The sequence below is a fragment of the Temnothorax americanus genome, unplaced genomic scaffold (genome assembly GCF_048541705.1).
Source record: "Temnothorax americanus isolate GAGA-0224 unplaced genomic scaffold, ASM4854170v1 Scaffold56, whole genome shotgun sequence".
Taxonomy (NCBI): Eukaryota; Metazoa; Arthropoda; class Insecta; order Hymenoptera; family Formicidae; genus Temnothorax; species Temnothorax americanus.
Window position 1 is genome coordinate 398,581 of NW_027509712.1, and position 21,263 is coordinate 419,843.

The following is a 21,263-nucleotide window of genomic DNA, read 5'->3' on the forward strand; positions in this document are numbered from 1 at the left end:
GAAAGCGAACGAGGTTTCTATTTCGGGAGATAGAATTCTCACGCGACTTTCCGAAGCGCGTGGAAGACGCGTATAGTCTACATTTTTTCACCGCAAAAATTTCTCGGTGAGGAACATTAACATTGTACGGGATAAGACAAATGAAATATGAAATAAATTGCGTTTAGTGTTAAATAAAGTATGATTGCGAACAATAGAATTTTCAAAACATAGGAGAATAATGTGCTTCAAAAATTTTTATGTGATAGATGACAGATAATAAAAACGTTAAATAATTTGACGTTAGAGTCTAGATTTCTATTACTAAAGAAAAAAAAAAACAACCGGATGACAGCTTTTCCAAGCAGCATCAGAAATCGCCGAGAAAGAAACATATGTCTTTCTCACATTTGCGACATGTGGGGGACGACGGATAACGAATGACATCGAGTATTACATATTTACAGTGTTCGCGCGCATCGAGAATCGACGACAAATCAAGGCGGATCGAGCTTCCGTGGACGATCCCGTTGATTCTGAGACGTTTTCACGTGGAGAGGTGTTCTCTCACGATCTATGGAGACGCATACATAAATCTCAGATAAATCACGGAGCGGAGACGGCTCCGGGCTCTCGTCGGAGCGCATGCACGGAAAGCAAAAACGATGGCTCGGCTTAAAAAGAAGCACCGGCAATCTCGCAGCGATGTGTCTCGCCGAACACTTAGAATTTCGATAAATTTATAGGTGTAGACGAGATCTGATATAATCGGGAATCCATGTGGAAAACGACAATGTTTCTAACATGGACATGTAAAATAAAATTTTCACTTTTTAAGGACCTGTTTATAAATGTAATGACAACAGACTTTTTTGCAAATAATTATTTCGTCTCGTAATAAAATATCTGAATTATACCAAAGTTATAAAGATGATAGAAATATTGTTAAGGCATAAATAATTAAATTATTATATTATTAAATTTTTACGAAATAATTTTAAGGCAAATTTATTAATGTCTCTGGTTAAAAAAAATCTAGGTAATTAATTGAGGTTTGCCTATAATAATATCCCATGTACGATTACGTTTGTTAATACTGTCCAGCTAATATGAGTATATTTATTTTTGAATGATCGGTATATTCATCATTTCTCTACTTTGGGTTCCCGAAGCTGAAAGTGAAAGTATAGCTAAAAAGCAGCGATAAGAACGGCATGTCGTTCGAGAACACGTTGCTGGTTTGGCGCGTTTCCAGAAGGCACGCTTCTCTCGGACCCGTAAACAAAGCGCTCTTGACAAGGCATACTTTCCATGCCGGCGGCATCTTAGATCGAAATTAATCGTTCCTCTTTCTAGACGCAAGATGTATCCGCGACGTCGCGATGTTTGGCCGGTTTGGCGAGTGAATTATTGCGGGACGCGCGCGCCCATTTCCGCGCGGAATTTCCAAGGACACCATCAAATCGTCACTGATGATAATGGAGACACGCGCGTATTAGTTTTAATTCTGACGATACGAAAATTCTCGCGTTTAACAACAATACATTAGGGAACAAAATACTTTGTAATACCTATTTGTAAGTAAAGACTATAAGTTTCCTAAAAATATAATTCTGCGCTAAATAAATTTAGTAAAGTGCGATTATGAGATTTCTGCAAAAATTATTGTGCATAAATTAAAATATATTACAAAGACTTTAAATATTTTCCCGTTATGCAAATATGAGAATTTCTTTTCTCTATACACACGATATAAAAGAATGTTGCGTTTTATATTATTAATAAATAATAATACACTTCTTGCCTTTTTCATCCTTTAAAATCTTTGTGCTAAAATTATAGTTTCTAATATATTGAATTCTACTTTGGCTATAGACAATAAATTATTATTTTATGTTATGATACGCAAATTATTGTACATATCTTATGTTATTTTCTTTTTTTGTATTTAACATACAGCAATTTATGATATCGATAATAAATAAGCACAAAGGACTTTCACTTTGTTGCATCTTAATAATAGCAGATGTCAGAAAGGAAAAGTGCCCTCGATAAGTCTCGTTTTACGTCTGCGAGGCCTCGATCTCGTTAATCGCGCGCTTATAAGGAAGAAACGGCGATTGATCGCGCGGAAATGCGGAGAATTCGCTCTGATTATAGGCACACGCGGGTTTTAAATGTTCGATACTCTCATATAGCTGATGATTTGTGTGCCACGTCGAACAGAACGCTTCATTCAGAATCCGTTTCCACCGCACTCGTTATCAAGACGTAAACGCGCAACGAGATAACGTCCCGCCCCGCGCGCAGTTAGCTTTGAAATTACGTTTCTTCGTCTTTAATCGGGGCAAAATATATTCAGCTGAATGTGCGTGTACTGTTGTGAAACAATTCGCTTTCCGAGAATGATTACGAAATAACGAATATTAGAAAATTATCGATATAAGAAAAAAAACGTCTATATCTAAAAAAAAAATCAAGATACAGTTTGAGAATTTATTATAATGATTTTTTAATATGTCTTAATAAATTAAAGAACCGAAAGGGTTAAAAAGATGTCACATCGTGGAAAGATTAGATATATGAATAAAAAATAATCTCTATTAAAAATTCCTTGTGTCTTTAAAATATGTCATTTAAAGAGATAAAAGTTATAAAACTAAAGAACGAATATGTCAAGATTCTAAGATATGTTAATAGAAGATTAAAATCAAGTCCGTGATCAGAAGAGAGAGGACGATCGTGAGAATACGAATGTCCGAAAAACAGGAAGCTAACCCGACAGCGTCGGGACTCACGCGACGGCGAAAATTCCGAGAGGAGGATGGAAGAAAAGAGGCGCGCGCGCAAGAGGTTGCTACGGAGATTTGGTACGGTTCCAGCGGCTCCAGCGATGGCCGCGTTCTCGCTATATATTCCGTTTTATCGTTTCCCTCGCGAGGAGAGCAGAAGAGGGAGTGAGAGAAAGAGAAGATACGGTCAACCCCGGCGATAACCCCGGCGTCTGACCTTATTATATCTCGGCAGCGCGCGCGCGCGGCGGAGGGCTCTCCTCCTCGACGATATAATTTTAACGGCGGCGCCCCCGGTGCACGTCTCGCTCGCCCATTTCTCTCGCCGTGCCACCGAAAGAGCGAGTGAGATAATGGATTTCCTGGAAAGCCGCGGTAGCGCGGCCGGACCGGTGCATCCGACGGGACAATCGAGGCCGCGAGTCAATGAATTTTCCCCATGAATGAAGCCGCGCCGGGGTCTCGCCGCGCCCTATCGCGCGCGTCTCCCGCGACGAAAGCACGCTCGAACAATCGAGATCGCGATTTTCTTCGCGTTCTTCTCACGCGAGTCTTCCGCGCGATCTCGGCCACCAGGCGAGAAGTTCAGAACTATAGAGCCTCGAGCCGGGGTTGCGAAATGCGCGACGAGTTCGATGTGTCGTTGCAAACACGAAACGTTTAGGAGGATTATATATATATATATGGAACGCATGCTAATCGTTCGACTATAATTGATGCAATCCAAACGAAATTGGTGTGGGGGGAAAAAGGTTTTTCCATTAATAAATTCAAATTTTAACTCGAACTTTACAGATGGAGGGTTACAGAAGAATCCAAGTACTTAAATATGGCAGTTTTCATTATTTGATTATTCTATTATATACCCAAATGTCTTACTTTATTCGGCTTATTATCTGAACACAGAAAACTCTTCTCTCATTAAAAGAAAAAAAAGAAAAATTATATATACATGACGTTTGCTTCCTAAAGATGATATGCCATCTTCTTTTGAAGCACTCGTGGCAGTTGATAAAGAGCTTATAGATGGTTTTAAGGCATAGAAATGACACAATATTGCGCAATTAAATGCGTTTGAAAAACTTGTTTGATTTAATAGAGATCCGTAACTTTTTTAAGGAAATTATCAATTTTCTAGATTTTTAATATTCTCGCTGAGAAAAGCAGATAAAACTCGAGAGTTAAGAAAGCGATGATTCTACCGTTCGGAACTTTGCTTGTTGACTGTCTGTATTTTTCTATTAGTTCAGATAAAAAAAGGTTTCATCATGTTTGAAGAAGAGAAAAAAAAAGAGCTGAATTAATTTCACATCCAACGTACTTTCGAATAAAATGAGAGCGCGATTCTGCGAACGTATATATAAATTAATGGATTTATGCATCTCTCTCAATATAGCGCTCTACGACTTTATCCATCTAGCGATGTGGGATTTCCGCGTATTGCGAAAACGAAGATCTATGGATCTATATAAATCGATTCCACGAATTTTGCGCATTAAGATACGCGGCCGTAAAGTGTGATACGCTCGTCACTGTACCGGAGTATTGTTGGTGTGACATAGCGTGACCCACAATATTGCATCACTGATGGTAACGCGAAGTAAACAGCCGTTTTTACGTACACATATCGCGTCTAATCGCCTTGAGATAACAAATGCTGAAAACAGTGATTACGATGCATCTCTTTTAATTGGACATAACTATCTGTTGACATCGTGACGTTCCCATAAAAATCGTAAAACAAGAACGTTCCGTTCGACGATCTAAATATAAAACCAAGAAAGAAAATTTAATATTATTGTACAATAAAAAAATCTAAAGTAGCATGGATAAAAATTTCAATTTTCCTTTCTATTTTTTACGTACACGGAGATAATTTTTTGTTATATTTTACCCTTTTCACTACAAACTTGGGACAACTTGGCAACCAAGGAATTTTTAAAATTATATACAAAAGACATTTTACACAAACAACGTGATAAAAATTACCAAGCAGATTGGTAAATTTTGAAAAATTATTGAAATTTCCTAGATATATTTTAGTAAAATTAATCAAACATATTTTATATTTTAATGTAATAGATATTAATATTTCTTATTATGGTGGATATTAATCAGAATAACTCGCATAAAATTCTTGGTGGTACATGTCCCACAACTACCATGATTTCAGGATAAATTTTAAGAGAAAATTCTCTCCGTGTAATATTTCTGAAGGACACCATTTATATATACTAGAATATATATATTCATCAAATAAAAAATTAATTAGAACATATATATTTGCGTGTTAAAGATTTTAAAAAAGTATAGGTCCATCAGTTTTGCCGTATTTATTTTAAGCGTGTGACAGACATTTTTCCGCAAATTAAGAGTGATAATAGCAACCGTATTTATTTGTGACAATAATTTCTGTAGCCATAAAATTTTCGATTTAAGAAATATAAAAATTCGAAATTATGTATAGATATGTTAAAACAAATTTAGCTAATAATGTATCAAAAAATTTTTTATTTAAAAATAATACTGCATGGAATAAAAACTAAACCTGTCTGCGATTGATATAATAGTAAAAGCTTAATGATAATATCCGACGGCGCGGTACGCACTCGCGCACGGGGATCAAAGGAATCAAAAGGAAGTCTGCCCAGGAACCGCGGCCGCTGCCTTCCGTTTCTTGATGGAGTAATGTGCGTTTGTTATGTTTCAATTGCCGTTTTGCCACCCACGCGCCAGTTCTCTTCAGGCTCACACATGTTGATCGAATCGTCTATTCGATCAATTCGTTTATTCGATCGTCCGCTGACTTATTTAAAATCGCACTTTTGACAGTTACGTCCCGTCTTTGATAACTTCGATGCATTTCAAACCGGGTATTAATACTAGAATAATTTTGGTGAAATTAGGTCGGGTGTGTTTCGATAGCACAAAAAATCAATTCACCGAAATTGTGCTACGATCCTTTCATATTATTTTGTGCACACGTAACTGCAATAAATGCTGTTTAATCTTTTTAAAATTTATAAGAGTGATATAAAAAATTGATGAATTCTCGGCTCCCAAAAAGCTCATAGTACATTATAAGTAATAATAAATTAAACATTTTTTATCTATATTGCAATTTTAATTATTCTATTTATATATACATATAAAATATTTAAAATTAAATTATTTTAATTCCAATTGTGATATAGGAGCATTAAAGTAGAATATTTATACGTACATAAGATATAGATTGCATTTATATTCCGTGCACATTCAATTTTTAAATGTTAAATATGTCCCAAATTAATTTGCATATACGTTTAATCGTTGTTTATTTAATCCAGACCTATTCAAAGGCCGGATGTTATTGCCCTAGATATCACGTTTGATTTCGTAATCTGTCGTGATTAAATGAAAACCGCGGGCAACAGCGGAAATAGCGATGGAATTTAAAATAGCGCAAATCGCCGAACGATCGCAAACGTTGCAGCGAGAACGTATAACGACGCTTCTCGCAAGAGATCGCGAAATAATCATCACGGTAACGGAACGATCGGCAAATTATAGCCGATGCGGTAAGTTAATATCCGCAATGTTGCACAGAGGAACGATAATTTCCTCTAAGGACGTATGATGAAGGGCGTAGCATGTGTTTTCGATTCTCCATCGATCGTTCGTCGATCGAGCGAAAAACATCGGCGCGGCGAGGATGCCGGTGGAGATGCCGTTGCGTAACTCCTCGAGAAATAAATTGCACACACACACACACGAGTAGGAATCGATCGCGCCGACCTCGATTAACCCTTTAACTACGAGTCGTATCCAAATTTCTCCATGCTCGCCAAAGTTATTTTTCATGAAATTCCGCGTGGATTTCCTGAAACACTTATTTTTATATTAATATGACAAATGTTTTATCATATATCATGTTAAATATAATAAAGTATCTTAAATTGATGAGAATTACGATTCCAGCGTTTTTACAAATTCTTAAATAAGTCGGTGCTTGCATTGTGTGCCTTAATCTTTAAATTGTTTATAAGTTTTTTCACTTGATATTTGAATATTTGCAATTTCTGAATCATTAAATCTTTATTTATTTTTTTTTTTTCAGAAAAATCTCAAGTATTTTAAGTCACTTTTATTACTAGAATTTATATATATATATTACTAAAAATCTAAGTACATGCACGCCCATATTATAAAAATTTTAGTTTCCTAATCTGCACATTCTTCAATCTTTATATGTCCGAGGGTTTAAATGGCACTCCGGAGTCTAAATATCCGTTGATATATTTGCTGAAGCTTTTATGTATCATTGAACGTAAGAATTACTGGCCGCACAGGCCTAGATCTGAGTAACGAACTAATACACAAAGAGCATAATTTTCATCTCCCCGAGCTCTCAATTAAGCCCTCGACGCGGACTATAAGCGTATACGGTGAATCATGCGAGAATCGGAATGCCAAATCGAGCGATTGTCATAGCTCGTTTAGAGCCCACCGAGACTTTTAGCCCTGGCTTAATTAACGAGGTCGATGGAAGAGAACCAACACCAGAGTAAGTGCTGGAACGCTAATAATTCCCGTTCTAATAATTCCCACCACGACTACAGCTGCATTATGAAATGTATGTCGGTTGTCTTCAATTATATCCGCAAGAATGTCATTAACGATGCGATAATAGCGAATATCGCGCGATGTAACTCTTCAACGCGCGTTTCGATTAACCGATATCAAAATCAGCAAACATTTGTAAGTTATTTCAAAACTTTAATTAGCGGGCTCAAATGGTTGCTTACGCATTTTATAACTTCGAAAGACTGGTTCTGTAATCCGGTTATCTTATCGAAGATCAATTTTTTTTCTAGCGCTAGACAAGGAACGTTCTCTATAACACTTAAAATCGCGATCGCGATCGTGTAGCATGGTGCTGCAAAGTGGCGAAAAAAGTCGATTCGTTCGTTCTCTCCTCCTCGGGGGGCTCTCAATTAGTATCTTTGCTCGTGGAAAATGCGCGGACGCCATCATGATGCCGGAACGACGCGACGAACAGCACGAGCGGCTCCGGCTCGCTCGCTCGCTTATACGTACGCAAAGGAGGCCCGCTTTTAATGCGTGCGTGTCGGTGCGTAAGTGAGAGGCGGAGCCGTGCCTCGACGGAGGTCATAGGGCAATACCAATCACAGCCCCGTGATAACCATTCTCTTGCCATGCGTCCCGCGGATGCGTGCGTGAGTGCGTGCGTGAGCATGCATGCGTGCGTATGCATGCGTGCGTGCTCGTACACGCGAGCGCGAACGCGAGCGTGCGTCATAGTTGCAAAACTAATTATTTCTCGCGGCACTCTTGTTGTCGGGCGTATCCCGTCGAACTTCGCGATTTTCAGGGAGAGGGAAAGAGGAGATAGAGAGAGAGAGAAAGAGAGAGAGAGAGAGAGAGAGAGGAAGGAGAGGGAGATCGGCATAATCGAGTTTGCATATGATTTTACCGAAGGTACCGATTCTTCGCGAAGAAAACGGGAACGAAGATTCGTTCCGGCGCTTCCGGGAAATTCAAAGTTTTCATCGCTGAATCGCGGATTTGACTGATTATTGACGACTCCGTTCCGGAACTGTCACGTTCTTGCATCGTCGCCGATTGCGCAGGTGTCCGCTGTAAGAGCCCGCGCCGTTATCTCTTGCTATCTGGCTAGCGCCGCATCTGGAGCTAAACGAGTGTCCTGTCGGATTAACAATTTTATCTGCTCGGTATGAAGATTTCCTTCGTGTTGCCGCGCGAGAAACCGATAATTATACCAATTGCATTTAACGCTGGATGCGACTACATGAGTCTCGGCTCACGATAATGTATTATGATGGAACGTGCCCTTCATGTTAGATAAATTGTTACTACAGTTGTAATTACATTATAGAAGAGATTCTGAAGGACTCGCATTTTACATACACTTACATAGAAAGCAGATATAATTTAAACATTTCAAACCCTTATAGAAATTTAATACTCTAATTGATTATTTGGTTAATTAATTAATTACTTATTTTGAGTATTAAAATCATTAAAAACCTCCTACTTTTAATACTCGAAATAAGTAATTAATCACTAGCCAAATAATCACTTACAGTATTAAGTTTCTGTAAGGGAACATAAAAGTAGGATGAGAGTTACGAAAAAGAATTAAATCGCTTGAAATAATGAGATAAAAAGAATTCAAAGCCATTATTTAATAAGAAGCTTCCTTTTATCGAAAAAATCTAATATTGAAAAAATTAAACTTATCCACAAATATTTAATCTTTTCAATTTTTGGCTAATTTTTCTAGAGATATTTCGCACAAGATTGATGAAGTCAACACGTTTGTCAAACGTAATTTGTATAAGCACGCGTTTAGTATTCTAGAGAAAGATAGACGTAACTATATGTCGCAATACATGCAAACTTCCTGCAGTCGAGGAGAATTCGTTCGTTGGTTAGCGAGGGAAAGGAAACTCACGCGGAAATGGACGGTAATACATCACCGGGATCAATCCAATCGCATTTTCTCGAGAGTCAACCGTCGGCGGGCGTCGTGTCACGACTCGCATAATCGTACGATTTGTACGTGTCGCTGTGCCACCTACCCCGAGACGTGGGGTTTCTCTCTTCGAGGCAACACCGAACATTTCTGTTCTTGCCTCGAACACGAAATTCGCTCGTCGTTCGCGCGATTCCAAATGCGGCCGCGGAAGACACAACGCGATCATACTATTTTATAAAGAAGAGATGCTGAGAGTCCCCGAGAATCTCGTCGAACTGAAACTTCGCATAATTTAGTACTAATTTTCTCATTGAGAAAAATGAATATTTCTTTGTTTGAAACTCTTATCTGGCAGTTAATATTTTCTTCGGTAGAATTAACTGAGATATTTGGGAAAATAGTTCACTGTAATTAAATGCATACCTACAATAATCAAAATAAACTACTATAATATATAATTATAAGAGAGTTAAAATAAGAATTTCTTAGAAATTCCTTAATAATTGCCCTAGCCAATAACTCCTGTAACGCAATTTTCTTTCAGTAAAAGTGACAGACATAGTCAGACGCCATCTTGGTATCTGTAGTTTTGCAATTTCTTCTTATGCATTTTTCTTTAATATATAATAATATAATTATAATCAAAATTTTGATTTACCTACTAAAAATTTGTTACTAAAAATAATGCAGTATTGAATGCTACTGTAATTTATATGTAATTAAAAATTGAAATAAAAAATTATTATGTATAATATAAGAAATTGAAATTTTTGATAATACCTGATCGACTGTTCGTCGCTGCGAGAGTTTATACATAAAAAAGCTAATAATTAATAAATAATGGTTCTTGAGCAACTCAAATCCGAGCTGCTAACGCCATCATCTCGGTGAAATGCTGTGAACTGGAGGCCAGAACTGGATTGAAGATGTCAGTAGCGGACGAGGATAAAATTACCATTCGCTGTAGAAGCAGTTGCGTGCTGCACATATATCTTTATCCATAAATAACAATACTAAAAGAAACAATTTTAATTTGATTCAAGATTTATTAATTTTTTGTAATATAAAGTGCTGATTATAATTAAAATGATTATTTCGAAAAAAAGCAGGTATAATGTTTGAAAATAAATATTTCGTACGTAATAATGCGAAATCTCAAAAAATAATATTTTGCAAGTATCTGAATTTGATAATAAATTGTTTGAAACAAAATCATACAATTGTTGCATTTCTCTCATATCAATTTGCGTTAAAGGAGCATTAATTTTTCTTTTTACTCGCTTTTTTAAAATAATTAATTTGATTGAAAATTGAATTAAGATAAAAGGCAAGTTTATATGCATATGTGTCACTTACATACAGAAATATAAAAATCTTTGTAAGATTTTATGGAATCTTTAAAAATCCAAGTTTTAATTTGTAATATAATGTTATAAACAAAAAGTATAAAATACAATTTAATTATAATACATCAAAATGTGTTTTAATTTTATATCGTTTAATGTTGAGGTTGTAATTTAATTAAATCATGCTATACAATAATATAAAATGATCTGATATTTCGTTCAATATATTATTTTAAAGCCGGCGCAGATAATGATACGTGTCCTCTTTATCACCCGAAGTTTAAAAGTTATTTTCTTTATTGATTTCCGACAAACTTGCTATTTATATAATTTTATAGTTATACCGTTACACTATTACCGAGCGAATCACCGAACTCTGCAAAGCCTCCGGGGTTGCATCGCCGCCAATATGGAGCTCCATGCTAAAAATCGTGAACCGTTGTGGAACGCCATGCAGGAAACACGTGTACGAGAACCGCTTGCGAGAGAGTTAAAATAAAAAACAATTTATTAACGACATAATTACAATAGTATATTCTGCGTGTGGAAAGCAATATTTCTCTTTTTTTTTATACATCGTTTTTTATTTTATCTCGGACCATTCGACAATAATTCCTCGATTTAATCACAAGCCTATTATAAAAGATCCGCACTCGATATACCTCGTACGTAGTGCGTCCGCGTGTGTGGTTCGTGTTCTGGGTCTTTCTCCTCCGTCCCCGAAACGAATAGCCGACGATTTGCGTGTAATCGGTTTTAAATAATCGTAAATCTTATACGGCAAATACCACATACATCCAGAACGGCCAGAACGGCCAGACATCGTGTTACACAAATTTATTTGACGAAATCTATTCTCATACAATCGAGTGCAATAATGCGTTCTCGCCTTTCTGCTTTATGTGTCGAAATCAAGAAATGGGCTCTTGAAGTTTTCAAAAGAAGAAATAATATAATATTTAATTTAAGAGACTAATTTATATCGCAATATAAAAATGCAATCTCTAAACTTTTTTAGATTATTAAATTTGAATAAATTTGTACTTGTGATAAATATTAAAGAAGAACTTGTTTAAAGAACAAATTAATAATTAATAATAATAATTATTAAATAATAATTAATAATTTTATAAATAAAATTTTATAAATAAAATTATTATTAATTCATAATAATTAATTAATAATTTTATTAATTATTATTAATTAATAAAAACATACATACATTTTTCGATTTTTATTAAAGAACGTCTAAATGGTTTGAAAGATTACGTGTTTTTTACATTATGAGAAGTAAATAAGTGCTTAATTTTGTTATAGATTATTTTACAAATTAAATATGTATATTTATATTTATTCAAGGCATATATATATACGTACAAACTCAGAAACTGAGACTTTTTCATATTAAGTCGCCCATTTAAAAATTCAAGAAAAAGCACCGCAGCATCATTACACTCGCTTGTACTCGCACGACGATGTTATCTAGTCACCGTAGACTTACGACGCGCGGGACTGGCCGTGTCTAAGAGTTTACTATCACTACGCTTGAACGGGATTAATCATGAAGAATTTCTACCTAATAACGCTATATACTAAGTCCGGCTTATAAAATTCAGCTAAATCACTGTACAAAACGACAACAAAATGAATTAAGCCGCGCTGATACGGAACATTACTTATCGCGCAGTTACAGGTGACAGATAACACTCGTATCCCCGAATAAGGAATTCGTTTCGTTCACACACGATTGTTTCAACACACGTATATTCGCTTCTGTTAATCCCGAGCGAAACCCGTGCTGATATTATTTCGGTTCCTCGGCAATGCGCATCGGGACGATTTAAGTGACTCACACGCGACCTAACGGTTTGCGTAGAATACGGATGAGACGTAACGAAACGTGACACTGAGATGGAATAAAATGTAAGGAAAAGATAAAATTCTGGAAAGGATGAACCGCGATGTTCTTTAAATGTCAAATTTTGATGTTGGACACAAGTTGTACGTTAGTGACACAAATCTGATATAATTCCAAATTTTCTCCAGCTGTTTTTCTGCAATCATTGTAGTCCGAATAAATACAGCAGCTATTCGATATTTGTTATTTATAAGTTATAATTAGTGTAAGTTATACATATTAAAATTATAGAATTTTTTTAACTTTTTCTTTGCTTTCTTCTGTCCTTCTGTCCTTCTTTGTAATTTGCTATATTATTTTCAGTTTGAGAACGCTTTCTTCTTAAGCTTCGTTACGGCTCAATCCGCAGTTCTAGATTTTAAGCGTTGTAAAATGATAAGCGCAACGAAATATTTATCCAAGAGCACTTTGCGCAAATCGTTATTTCGCACACGGGAGCAATCGAAGGATCGTCATCGCGCGCGATCCTCCCTTGATCCTGGATGAGTAATATGCAGAAGGCAATAGATTCCACGATAAACAATCCATCCGAGAAGTGGCTTTCATATCATCAGATCGGCAACACTAATCTTTGCGGTTTTAGATGCTTACCTAGCTTGACTTAAAATAACTGAGCTGTCGCTCGTGACGTAATTTTAATCAAACAAAATAACCAGATCGTTGCTTTTTCATCGTTTGATTGTTTAAATTGCAATCGTGAAATATATGATCAATATAGAATAGTTTAGCATTAAGTCTAGCCTTAATATTTGTACATCGCCGATTTGTTTTCTAAATTCACTTACCTGCTTCAGATTAGCGCATCATTTAATTCTCTGTCTAAAAATAGACAATAAAAGAATTGAATCATAGCCAACTTTTTATCTAGTATTTAAGGAAATGATTTTGTTCTATTCATGACTTTTTATAGACGTGTTAAGATACAATACTAATTATTTATTCTTCAGTGGGAAGAGCTTTATTCTTGTAAGAGAATTTCCATGCCTCTCTCCCGAAACACGCTTCACAGCAAAAGTCTTTCTAAAATAATCTCACGCGCAGATTTTGACCGGTGATCTCAGTATTTGTAACTTCGAAACATTACTCATCCAGGCTTAAAGTGTATCGATTAAACAACCGAAGAAACGGCTCCTCGCGAAAAAATAATTGTTCCGCTTTGCTACATGCGTTCGATATACGTACGTGTGCGTGTGATTAATCGTATATGTATGATATTACATAATCCGAGAATCCTATCATATCGCGACAGAAAGAAATCACATGAACGGAACTCGACAAGATGACAGCTACAAGAGAGACAGAAGACGCGAATGTGTAGGAAGCGATTCCTATTCGACGAGAGAAAAGAAAGAAAAAGAAGAAGAAAAATAAGAGGCTCCTCGCCCCGAAAAAAAGTAACTTTACAACTAATTAGTACGAATTAGCTAGGAGAGATCTATCGCGGTTTCTTTCATTTAAATTAACCGTAAAATTAACAACTAATCAGTATTCGTACAATGATAAGAACACTAGCGTAAACACGAGCAAAAACGTGTGATTGGATGATATACCGTACGTTTAACACACCCGTAATGCGATTCATCATGCGCGATATACAATAATAAAAAGTCGAGGATGGCAGTACAGCGGTAACCAATTAAACACCGGAGCTCAAACTGCCTTTGCTCTTAATAATATTTAGTTGCCTCGTCAGTATTTACAGTGTACACCGATATAATCAATACCGTTAAGTCTAACTTGGAGATTTCCCTCTCACGTGTCCTCAGAATTACGTTTTACATCAAATGTGTAATAACTCGATACGTGCGTACACACATCTCGTCACCACTCCGCTTATGTTATATATAATCGCTCGTTCCCTCTCTCTCGCTTTCAGAAAAAAAAAGAGAAAAAATTTACACCCACCTGACTTCGAATTCAGAGCACACCTATAATTCAACACCTAAATTTAGCGCATATTACACTTCCCTCTCTCTTTGCTAAAAGGTATCTCTATGTATATATATATATATATATATATATATATATACATATATACATATATATATACTTTTCTTTACATATATACTTATATGTTTATATATATATGCACTGTTCCAGGGCACCGAAACTTGTTGCGTCGAAGGCATCTCGTGGCTATTGTTGTATCATTTATTTAGACTTTCTCTTTAAATAAATAAATTGCGATCACTTCTTCGTTTTTTTTATTTTCTTTTACTTAGTAGCATGGACGTCAGAGCATCTGTAATCAATGGCGACAAGGAGAGACTAAAGTATTCCGTAGCTCCCTAACTTCTCCGCTTACACGTTACACTCGTCGATTTAACTCCTAGCATAGTGCAGAAAATAGCTTTCATCTTTTTTTTCTACTAGCTTCATTTCGCGAGTGATTTTCTTCCTTTCTTTTTTCTCTTTATTTAAATTACTGGCTTAACTGGTAGTACACCGTAATCTAGGCGCTCTCTGCTTTATTTAAACTACCTGGAGAAACTTTATTCAGTAAACGGCGTTAAGATACATACGCAGGCGGAGTAGTCGTACGAAACTAATCTCTTCGTCGAATGTACAGTACAGCGTGATTGCGTGATTATTAAGTGGAGACACGCCGGAACGTTAACGTGGAAGGAGCGTTGAGAATTTTCTTTTTTCTTTTTATACATGTACTATATTATCCAAAACGCAATTACGTTTCGAACGCGCACGCGTGCATTTCCTTTGTTTAATGTTATAGGTACTTCTGTGTGAATGTATGCTTGTTATCTTAAATGTTACCTAGTCTTTATCGTTATTACGCTATTTTATTACCAAGGTGCCCTGGTTGTCAGCAAAACTACGAAATGTCTATCGTAAAATTGTTCACAGTGCGATCGAAAGAAAAGGTATCCGGTTTCATCGAGTGTTAAAATACACGTACGATTTTCTACGTCGTTCGTAACACACTGCCTTATTTCCTCATCGTTTTCCGTCGAAGAAGTGGCATGTCTGGCTCATCTCTTTCGTTTAAACGTACGGGTTTTGTTGGGCTGTCTGTTAGGAACCTTAATAAGGCAACGAAGGAGCCCTGAATCTTACAAGTGTAATCTTTCTCTCTCCCTTCTTACGCCTTTTTACGGTATCTTTTAAAGCCTAGCATTCTTTATCGTGTATTCAGACACGGCTAAATGTTTATTATTGCCTTACAAGAGAAAGAGAGATAAAGAGAAAGAGAGAGACCCGGTACCGAAAGTATACCCCATTACGCAATGCTGAAATGCAATGATAAAACATGTAAAATATATATTGGGAAATATATATTATTTGTTTAAATATATGAAAAGCTTCGCGCGCGTGTCATTAATTCTGTCAATAATTCCCTCAGTTTCGTGAACGGATCTAAGCTCTCAAAAGTAGCGCAAAAATACATAATATTATAAAATTCCATCGTAACAACTTTTAAATTTTCAAGACATATCGAAATACGATTAATCACATATATACAACATCAATAAAAGCGTAGACATCCGCTAACAGACAAAAAGGTCTGAAGGTAGCGGATATTTTCAACAACTTCACATATCACAGAGAGTTAATTATAAATACAACGTTTGAACAGAGAAAAAGAGAGAGAGAGCTTGATTCGAGAGCTTAGCCGAGCGTTCAACAAATGTATTTCGCGCAATAAAATTTTGTTGACACGCGCGTCGCGTAGATAAATAAGAAGTACGTGTGAGGATCACGGGACCGAGGCTCCCTCCGATCGTTTCCGTTTAATACCGTTACCACAGAGAGCTTATTATGCTACGCTTCGCACAAAACGCCTCCTCCGCGGCACGACAAGAGTAAAGAATAATGCTTCTCGACGGGGAGACAAACGAGGATCACCGTAAGTCACACAAAACTTCGCTCGCATCGCCTTATCACGCGTTATCGACGCACGCGTTGAGGCATGCAATATTCGTGTATTGTGCACCTTTATCGCCATACTCTCCCGTATCCATCCGCTTGTCCGGGCTTTCGGTTGGATCGTGCTCTTCGCCTCGCTCGCAACGGTCGATATCCGTGATTGATGCTGCGCGTATTTATGACAATCCATGATCATCACATATATACAAATAAGAATGACTTGTGTCCGATACTTGAACTGGGTCTAAGAGACAGGATCAACCGTCCGTCATACGCGACAACATTGCCGTCGACGATGGCGGATGAGGATGATGTACCAAGGCCGGAATTTCGATCACGTCAGCTGGCTGCTGATTGACGACGGCGCTGTTGATCGAGCAGGAAGTGAGGGGTTGCTATTTCTTGGTCGGCGTGCCCCGTTGTGTCAGACCCTCGAAGCGCTTGAAGGTGTAATTAATAAATACCCAGTCCTTGTATATTACCTCACCGTCCTGTGGCATCGGCGCGGACGCTGTAATAAGGCAAAACGAAAGAATAAAGCGTGTGTTTCAGAGACTATTGGATGCAATAATGATAATAACAGGACAAGATATACGTACGTATCTCTAATTTCACGTCTGGAAATTCGTCGAAGTTTGACGTGTCGTCGATGGAACGCACCTCGACCGGTATGGCGGCTGGTCTTTCTCTGATGTGCTCCCAATCGACACCGCGGAAGAAGGGCGCTAACTTGAGCTCTTCGATGCCTCTTTGTGCCCCTGCGAGACAATCAACGATAAAGATTAGTTTCACGATTAGATTTATTGCCGTGAAAGAGATTTACTTTTATTTTAATGATTCCGAGATAAAATTCCAGAAGTTTACCTAATCTTCTATCGGCTTCGCAGCAAAATCTGATAATGGTATCTTTAGCCTCTTCGCTAATGGGAACCTCCGGCGGAAACACTAACGTTTCTCGCCAGTTCATTACTTTTCTATACGTCTCTTGTGGATTCTCACTACAGAATGGTGGATATCCTAAAATAGAGTTATGTTATTATTAATTAGATCTCTAACATTAATTAATTTAAAAAAAATTTTATTACATTCATGTTTATCCCTCATAGGTATTTTGCAATCAATATAATCGTTGCTATAACATTATTTATATAATATGTAAACTACATTTTTTTTACATGATATAGTAATATATGGTATAACAAAGAAGTATTTTTTTGTATACTAAAAGAATAACTTTTGAAACAACCAAGAATAATTAATATAAATAGATCGACAATTATGTAGATCATTTCTTAAATAATTTATTAATTACAAATAAATTTAAAAAGGACAATACGCAAGGCATCGTACCTATAAGCATCTCGTACATGATAACTCCCAGGGACCAACAGTCGCAAGCCGGTCCGTAACCTGTTTGTAGAAACACTTCCGGCGCAATGTAGTCTGGAGTGCCTACCGTACTGTAAGCCAGCGCTCTCCTGTTTCTCTTCCAGCTCTCGGCTCTCCTTTTGCTGTCCATCGCACCGCCGCTTCCACTCCCGCATGATGTCACTGTGTGAGAAAAACAGATGAAGCATTAGTTAAATTATAAACCGACATTACGTAAATATTTATCTCCGGCGCATGCGAGAAACGTCGTTACTTACTGAAATCAGAAGGTTTCGCTTGACTCAGGTCTCGGTAGAAATCAGTTCTATGTGATTTCTTCAAACCCGTGCACAGCCCAAAATCAGAAAGTTTTATGTGGCCCCGTGCATCCAGCAACAGGTTGTCTGGCTTGATGTCTCTGCAGAACAGTTAAATTAATATAAACAATTATGTACTGTATATACATATAACGTATACAAAAATTACAAGTATAATTGCAGATCAAATTATGTAATTTGAAAGTTCAAAACTTTTGATTACTAGAACGATAAGAATTAAATTTGAAAATCACAAAAAAGAGACCCTCGCAAATATATTTAGAACAGGAAAGACTTTAAAAGATTGAAATGAATAACTTGTAATATAACCAAACTTTATTTAATCACTCTATTTAATTATTTCTCTTTCCAAAACGGATCTTGACGAAACCGTGACGAACTTACCTATGAATAAAACCTAATTTGTGTATGGAGTCGATCGCTAATGCCGTTTCGGAAATATAAAATTGCGTGCACTCCTCGGAAAGCGTGTCCTTCTTCATGAGCAGCGTCATCATGTCACCTGTAATTCATCCCGCACGAGTTATTCGCGATATACCCAGGAGTAGCGCTTCTGTTTTCAGCCGTGTCGCTGAAGACCGGATAGCGGGACTTACCGCCGGGCAGAAACTCCATTATTAGATAAAGATTTATAGGATCCTGGAAACTGTAGTACATCTTCACGACCCACTGATGGTCCGCTTCCACGAGAACGTCCCTCTCCGCTCTGACGTGCGCGACTTGCTCCTTCTCGAGCATGTCTGCTTTCCGAAGGATCTTCATCGCGTACACGTGTCCAGTGTCCTTCTTCTGCACGAGTCTCACCTGTTCGTTTTTTTTTCACAGAACAGCGCGTTTTGAGTGAAAATACCGACAGACTTCCGTGGCGAGCGATTAAAAGCGTTCTCCCGTTCTAATCTCGAACTTTACGAAAGGGATTCCACTTGTTCCGCGAAGCGAGGCGAAACGCTACTTCTTCTGAGAAGTAATGAGAAAATTTCGCTCTCTCTCCTGGACGTGACTACCGCCTGAGAGAGCCTCTCGCGTATTTCTGTTATTATACGTAATTATTACAATCACAAGCAGAAGTCAATTTTCATCTTTAATGTTAAATCGCTACATAATTATAAATAATTTATATGTGGCACACATACGATGAGTATAGTATGTCATTTAAAATGTCATTTAAACAAAGAAAATATAATTTATAAGATAGCATTAAGGATTGACATTCCTCGACAAAATAAAGACGTTTGATAACATCTAGTTATTTAAGACCTATATTTATGAAATCCTGCAGATATATCTATATATCGTAACAAATCGCATTTACAATTAAAATTTCTTCCGTATTTCTCTCAAATTACGCGAACTACTTACTTACGAACTGTGTGGAAAATTATGACAAATTGTACGCCGATTATACGACATCGCGACTTTTTGTTCTCATTACATCGCAAAAAAAAAGCTTCACCATTCCTCGTATCAAGCCGCAGCGAATCTAGTGCAATTAAACCCACATCTAACTATCCTAACTCGCTCGCTCATTAGCCGCGTGTCATCAGCTATCGATCCTCACCTCGCCGAACGCCCCCCTGCCAATGACCTTGAGAGGCTCGAAATCCTCGACGCCAAGCCTGGACCGTTTCAGCCGGAGGAACTCGGTCTCCTTCTGGGCATGCTGCAGCCTCTTCTCTTGCTTCTGCTGCTCCGAGAGGCCCTCATCCTTGAGGGACTCCTCGAGCTTCGCCAGCCTCTGCTTCCGCTCGATGTGCTGCGCTATCAGATTGCTGTAGTAGTTCTCCAGCGTTACCTGCAAAAGGCAAAACGCGATTATTATCATCATATGTACCGAGCTCGTATGATCCTTTACTTCCTGTCGTCGCTCGAGAGCTCGACGTAATGCGATCGATAAAGTTTTATCTCGTGCACGACAAAACCACTTCCGCTTGTCGCGCGCGCGGTTATACCACGGCGATTATTATGCTCGCTGAGATTAGGTTCACGCTCGGCGTTTCGCGAGACGTTTCGGAGCCAGCGTTATACTTCTCGCCGGAGCAACCGCGTAGAGACGAAGAGAAAATTCTGAAGAGACTGAAAGAAATTCTTAAATTTTAATTCCTTCAGTAAACTGCCACCTTTCTAAATTGAAATTACAACGTAGATGAAAATTCTACTTTAATTACATTTCCGCCTTCCGTTAGTGTAAATATTTAAGATTATAATGCAAATTATAATTCACGTTTCAAGAAAAGCGGACGTGAAGTAAGTAAAACAAAATGAAAACGGTATATAAAAAAGGAGGGAAGATTCAGAGCGTTTAATTAATATCCTGTTCAAACATTTAATAATCTTTTGTAATTACATAAATACGAACGTTCGTAAATGTCGTTAATTACGTAATTCACACGATCTCATTTCTGTCTAGCGGAGTGCTAAATTTCACCAGTTCTTCAAACTTGTATAGCAACTCTTTTCATCGTAAAAGTTTACACAGACACGCTGACACGGGCAACTTTTTTGCAACGGTCAACAATTGTTATTAACGAAATTATCGAGCATTGTCGGCAACGCCGGCAAACGTTGAGTAATCACGTGGTGATTAGCGTTACACGCAGTAACTATAGTGGGAAGAATTGGCTAACTTTCGGTAAGTTTTTTTTCTCAGGAAAGCATACGTGGTTATTATAAGCAAGGAGCGTTTCAAATTAAGCGGAAATTTTCGCAATTCGATGAGCAATACAAAATACAACATGAGCAGTATAACATGATGATTTCCAAATATTAATTCGCAACCGACATTTTATTTAGGCTTAATACTTTCGGGAAATTAAATTAATAAAAAAGCATTTTTTAATTATCTTTAATTATCAATTTTTTTCTAGCATTCAGATATTTATATCTATACTAATCGAGATGTGTCTTTTGTGCTCATAGATACCTTTTTCTCTCATCATCAATCTCGTATTTTATGAAATTTACAGAAATAGCATCGTAAATAAAAATTAACGTACATGCCGTTATTTGTAATTTTATTCATTATAATATAGTAAACAGACAGGGAATTGCAAATTTATTACATTATTAACTGTAATTCTGAATGGCGGCCGGTGGAATTAAATCCAACCAAGCCGCGTCGGTTGGGTATATAGAATATTG

At 37.2% G+C, this 21,263-nt stretch overlaps 1 protein-coding gene across 5 annotated transcripts in view; it reads right to left on the minus strand.

Moving 5' to 3' along the window:
* Nucleotides 1-11,109: 11,109 nt before the first annotated feature.
* The window catches only part of Trc (Serine/threonine-protein kinase tricornered), a 131,249-nt gene continuing 121,095 nt past the window's right edge, over nt 11,110-21,263 (minus strand). For all 5 annotated transcript variants that reach the window (XM_077419581.1, XM_077419578.1, XM_077419580.1 and 2 more), the window contains 8 exons: nt 19,684-19,917; nt 18,722-18,929; nt 18,510-18,627; nt 18,066-18,205; nt 17,770-17,970; nt 17,284-17,436; nt 17,019-17,177; nt 11,110-16,930 (listed from right to left, as the gene is read on the minus strand). In XM_077419581.1, the coding sequence (XP_077275707.1) occupies nt 16,815-16,930; nt 17,019-17,177; nt 17,284-17,436; nt 17,770-17,970; nt 18,066-18,205; nt 18,510-18,627; nt 18,722-18,929; nt 19,684-19,917 (1,329 nt within the window). In that variant the 3' untranslated portion in view covers nt 11,110-16,814. The remainder of the gene's footprint in view (nt 16,931-17,018; nt 17,178-17,283; nt 17,437-17,769; nt 17,971-18,065; nt 18,206-18,509; nt 18,628-18,721; nt 18,930-19,683; nt 19,918-21,263) is intronic.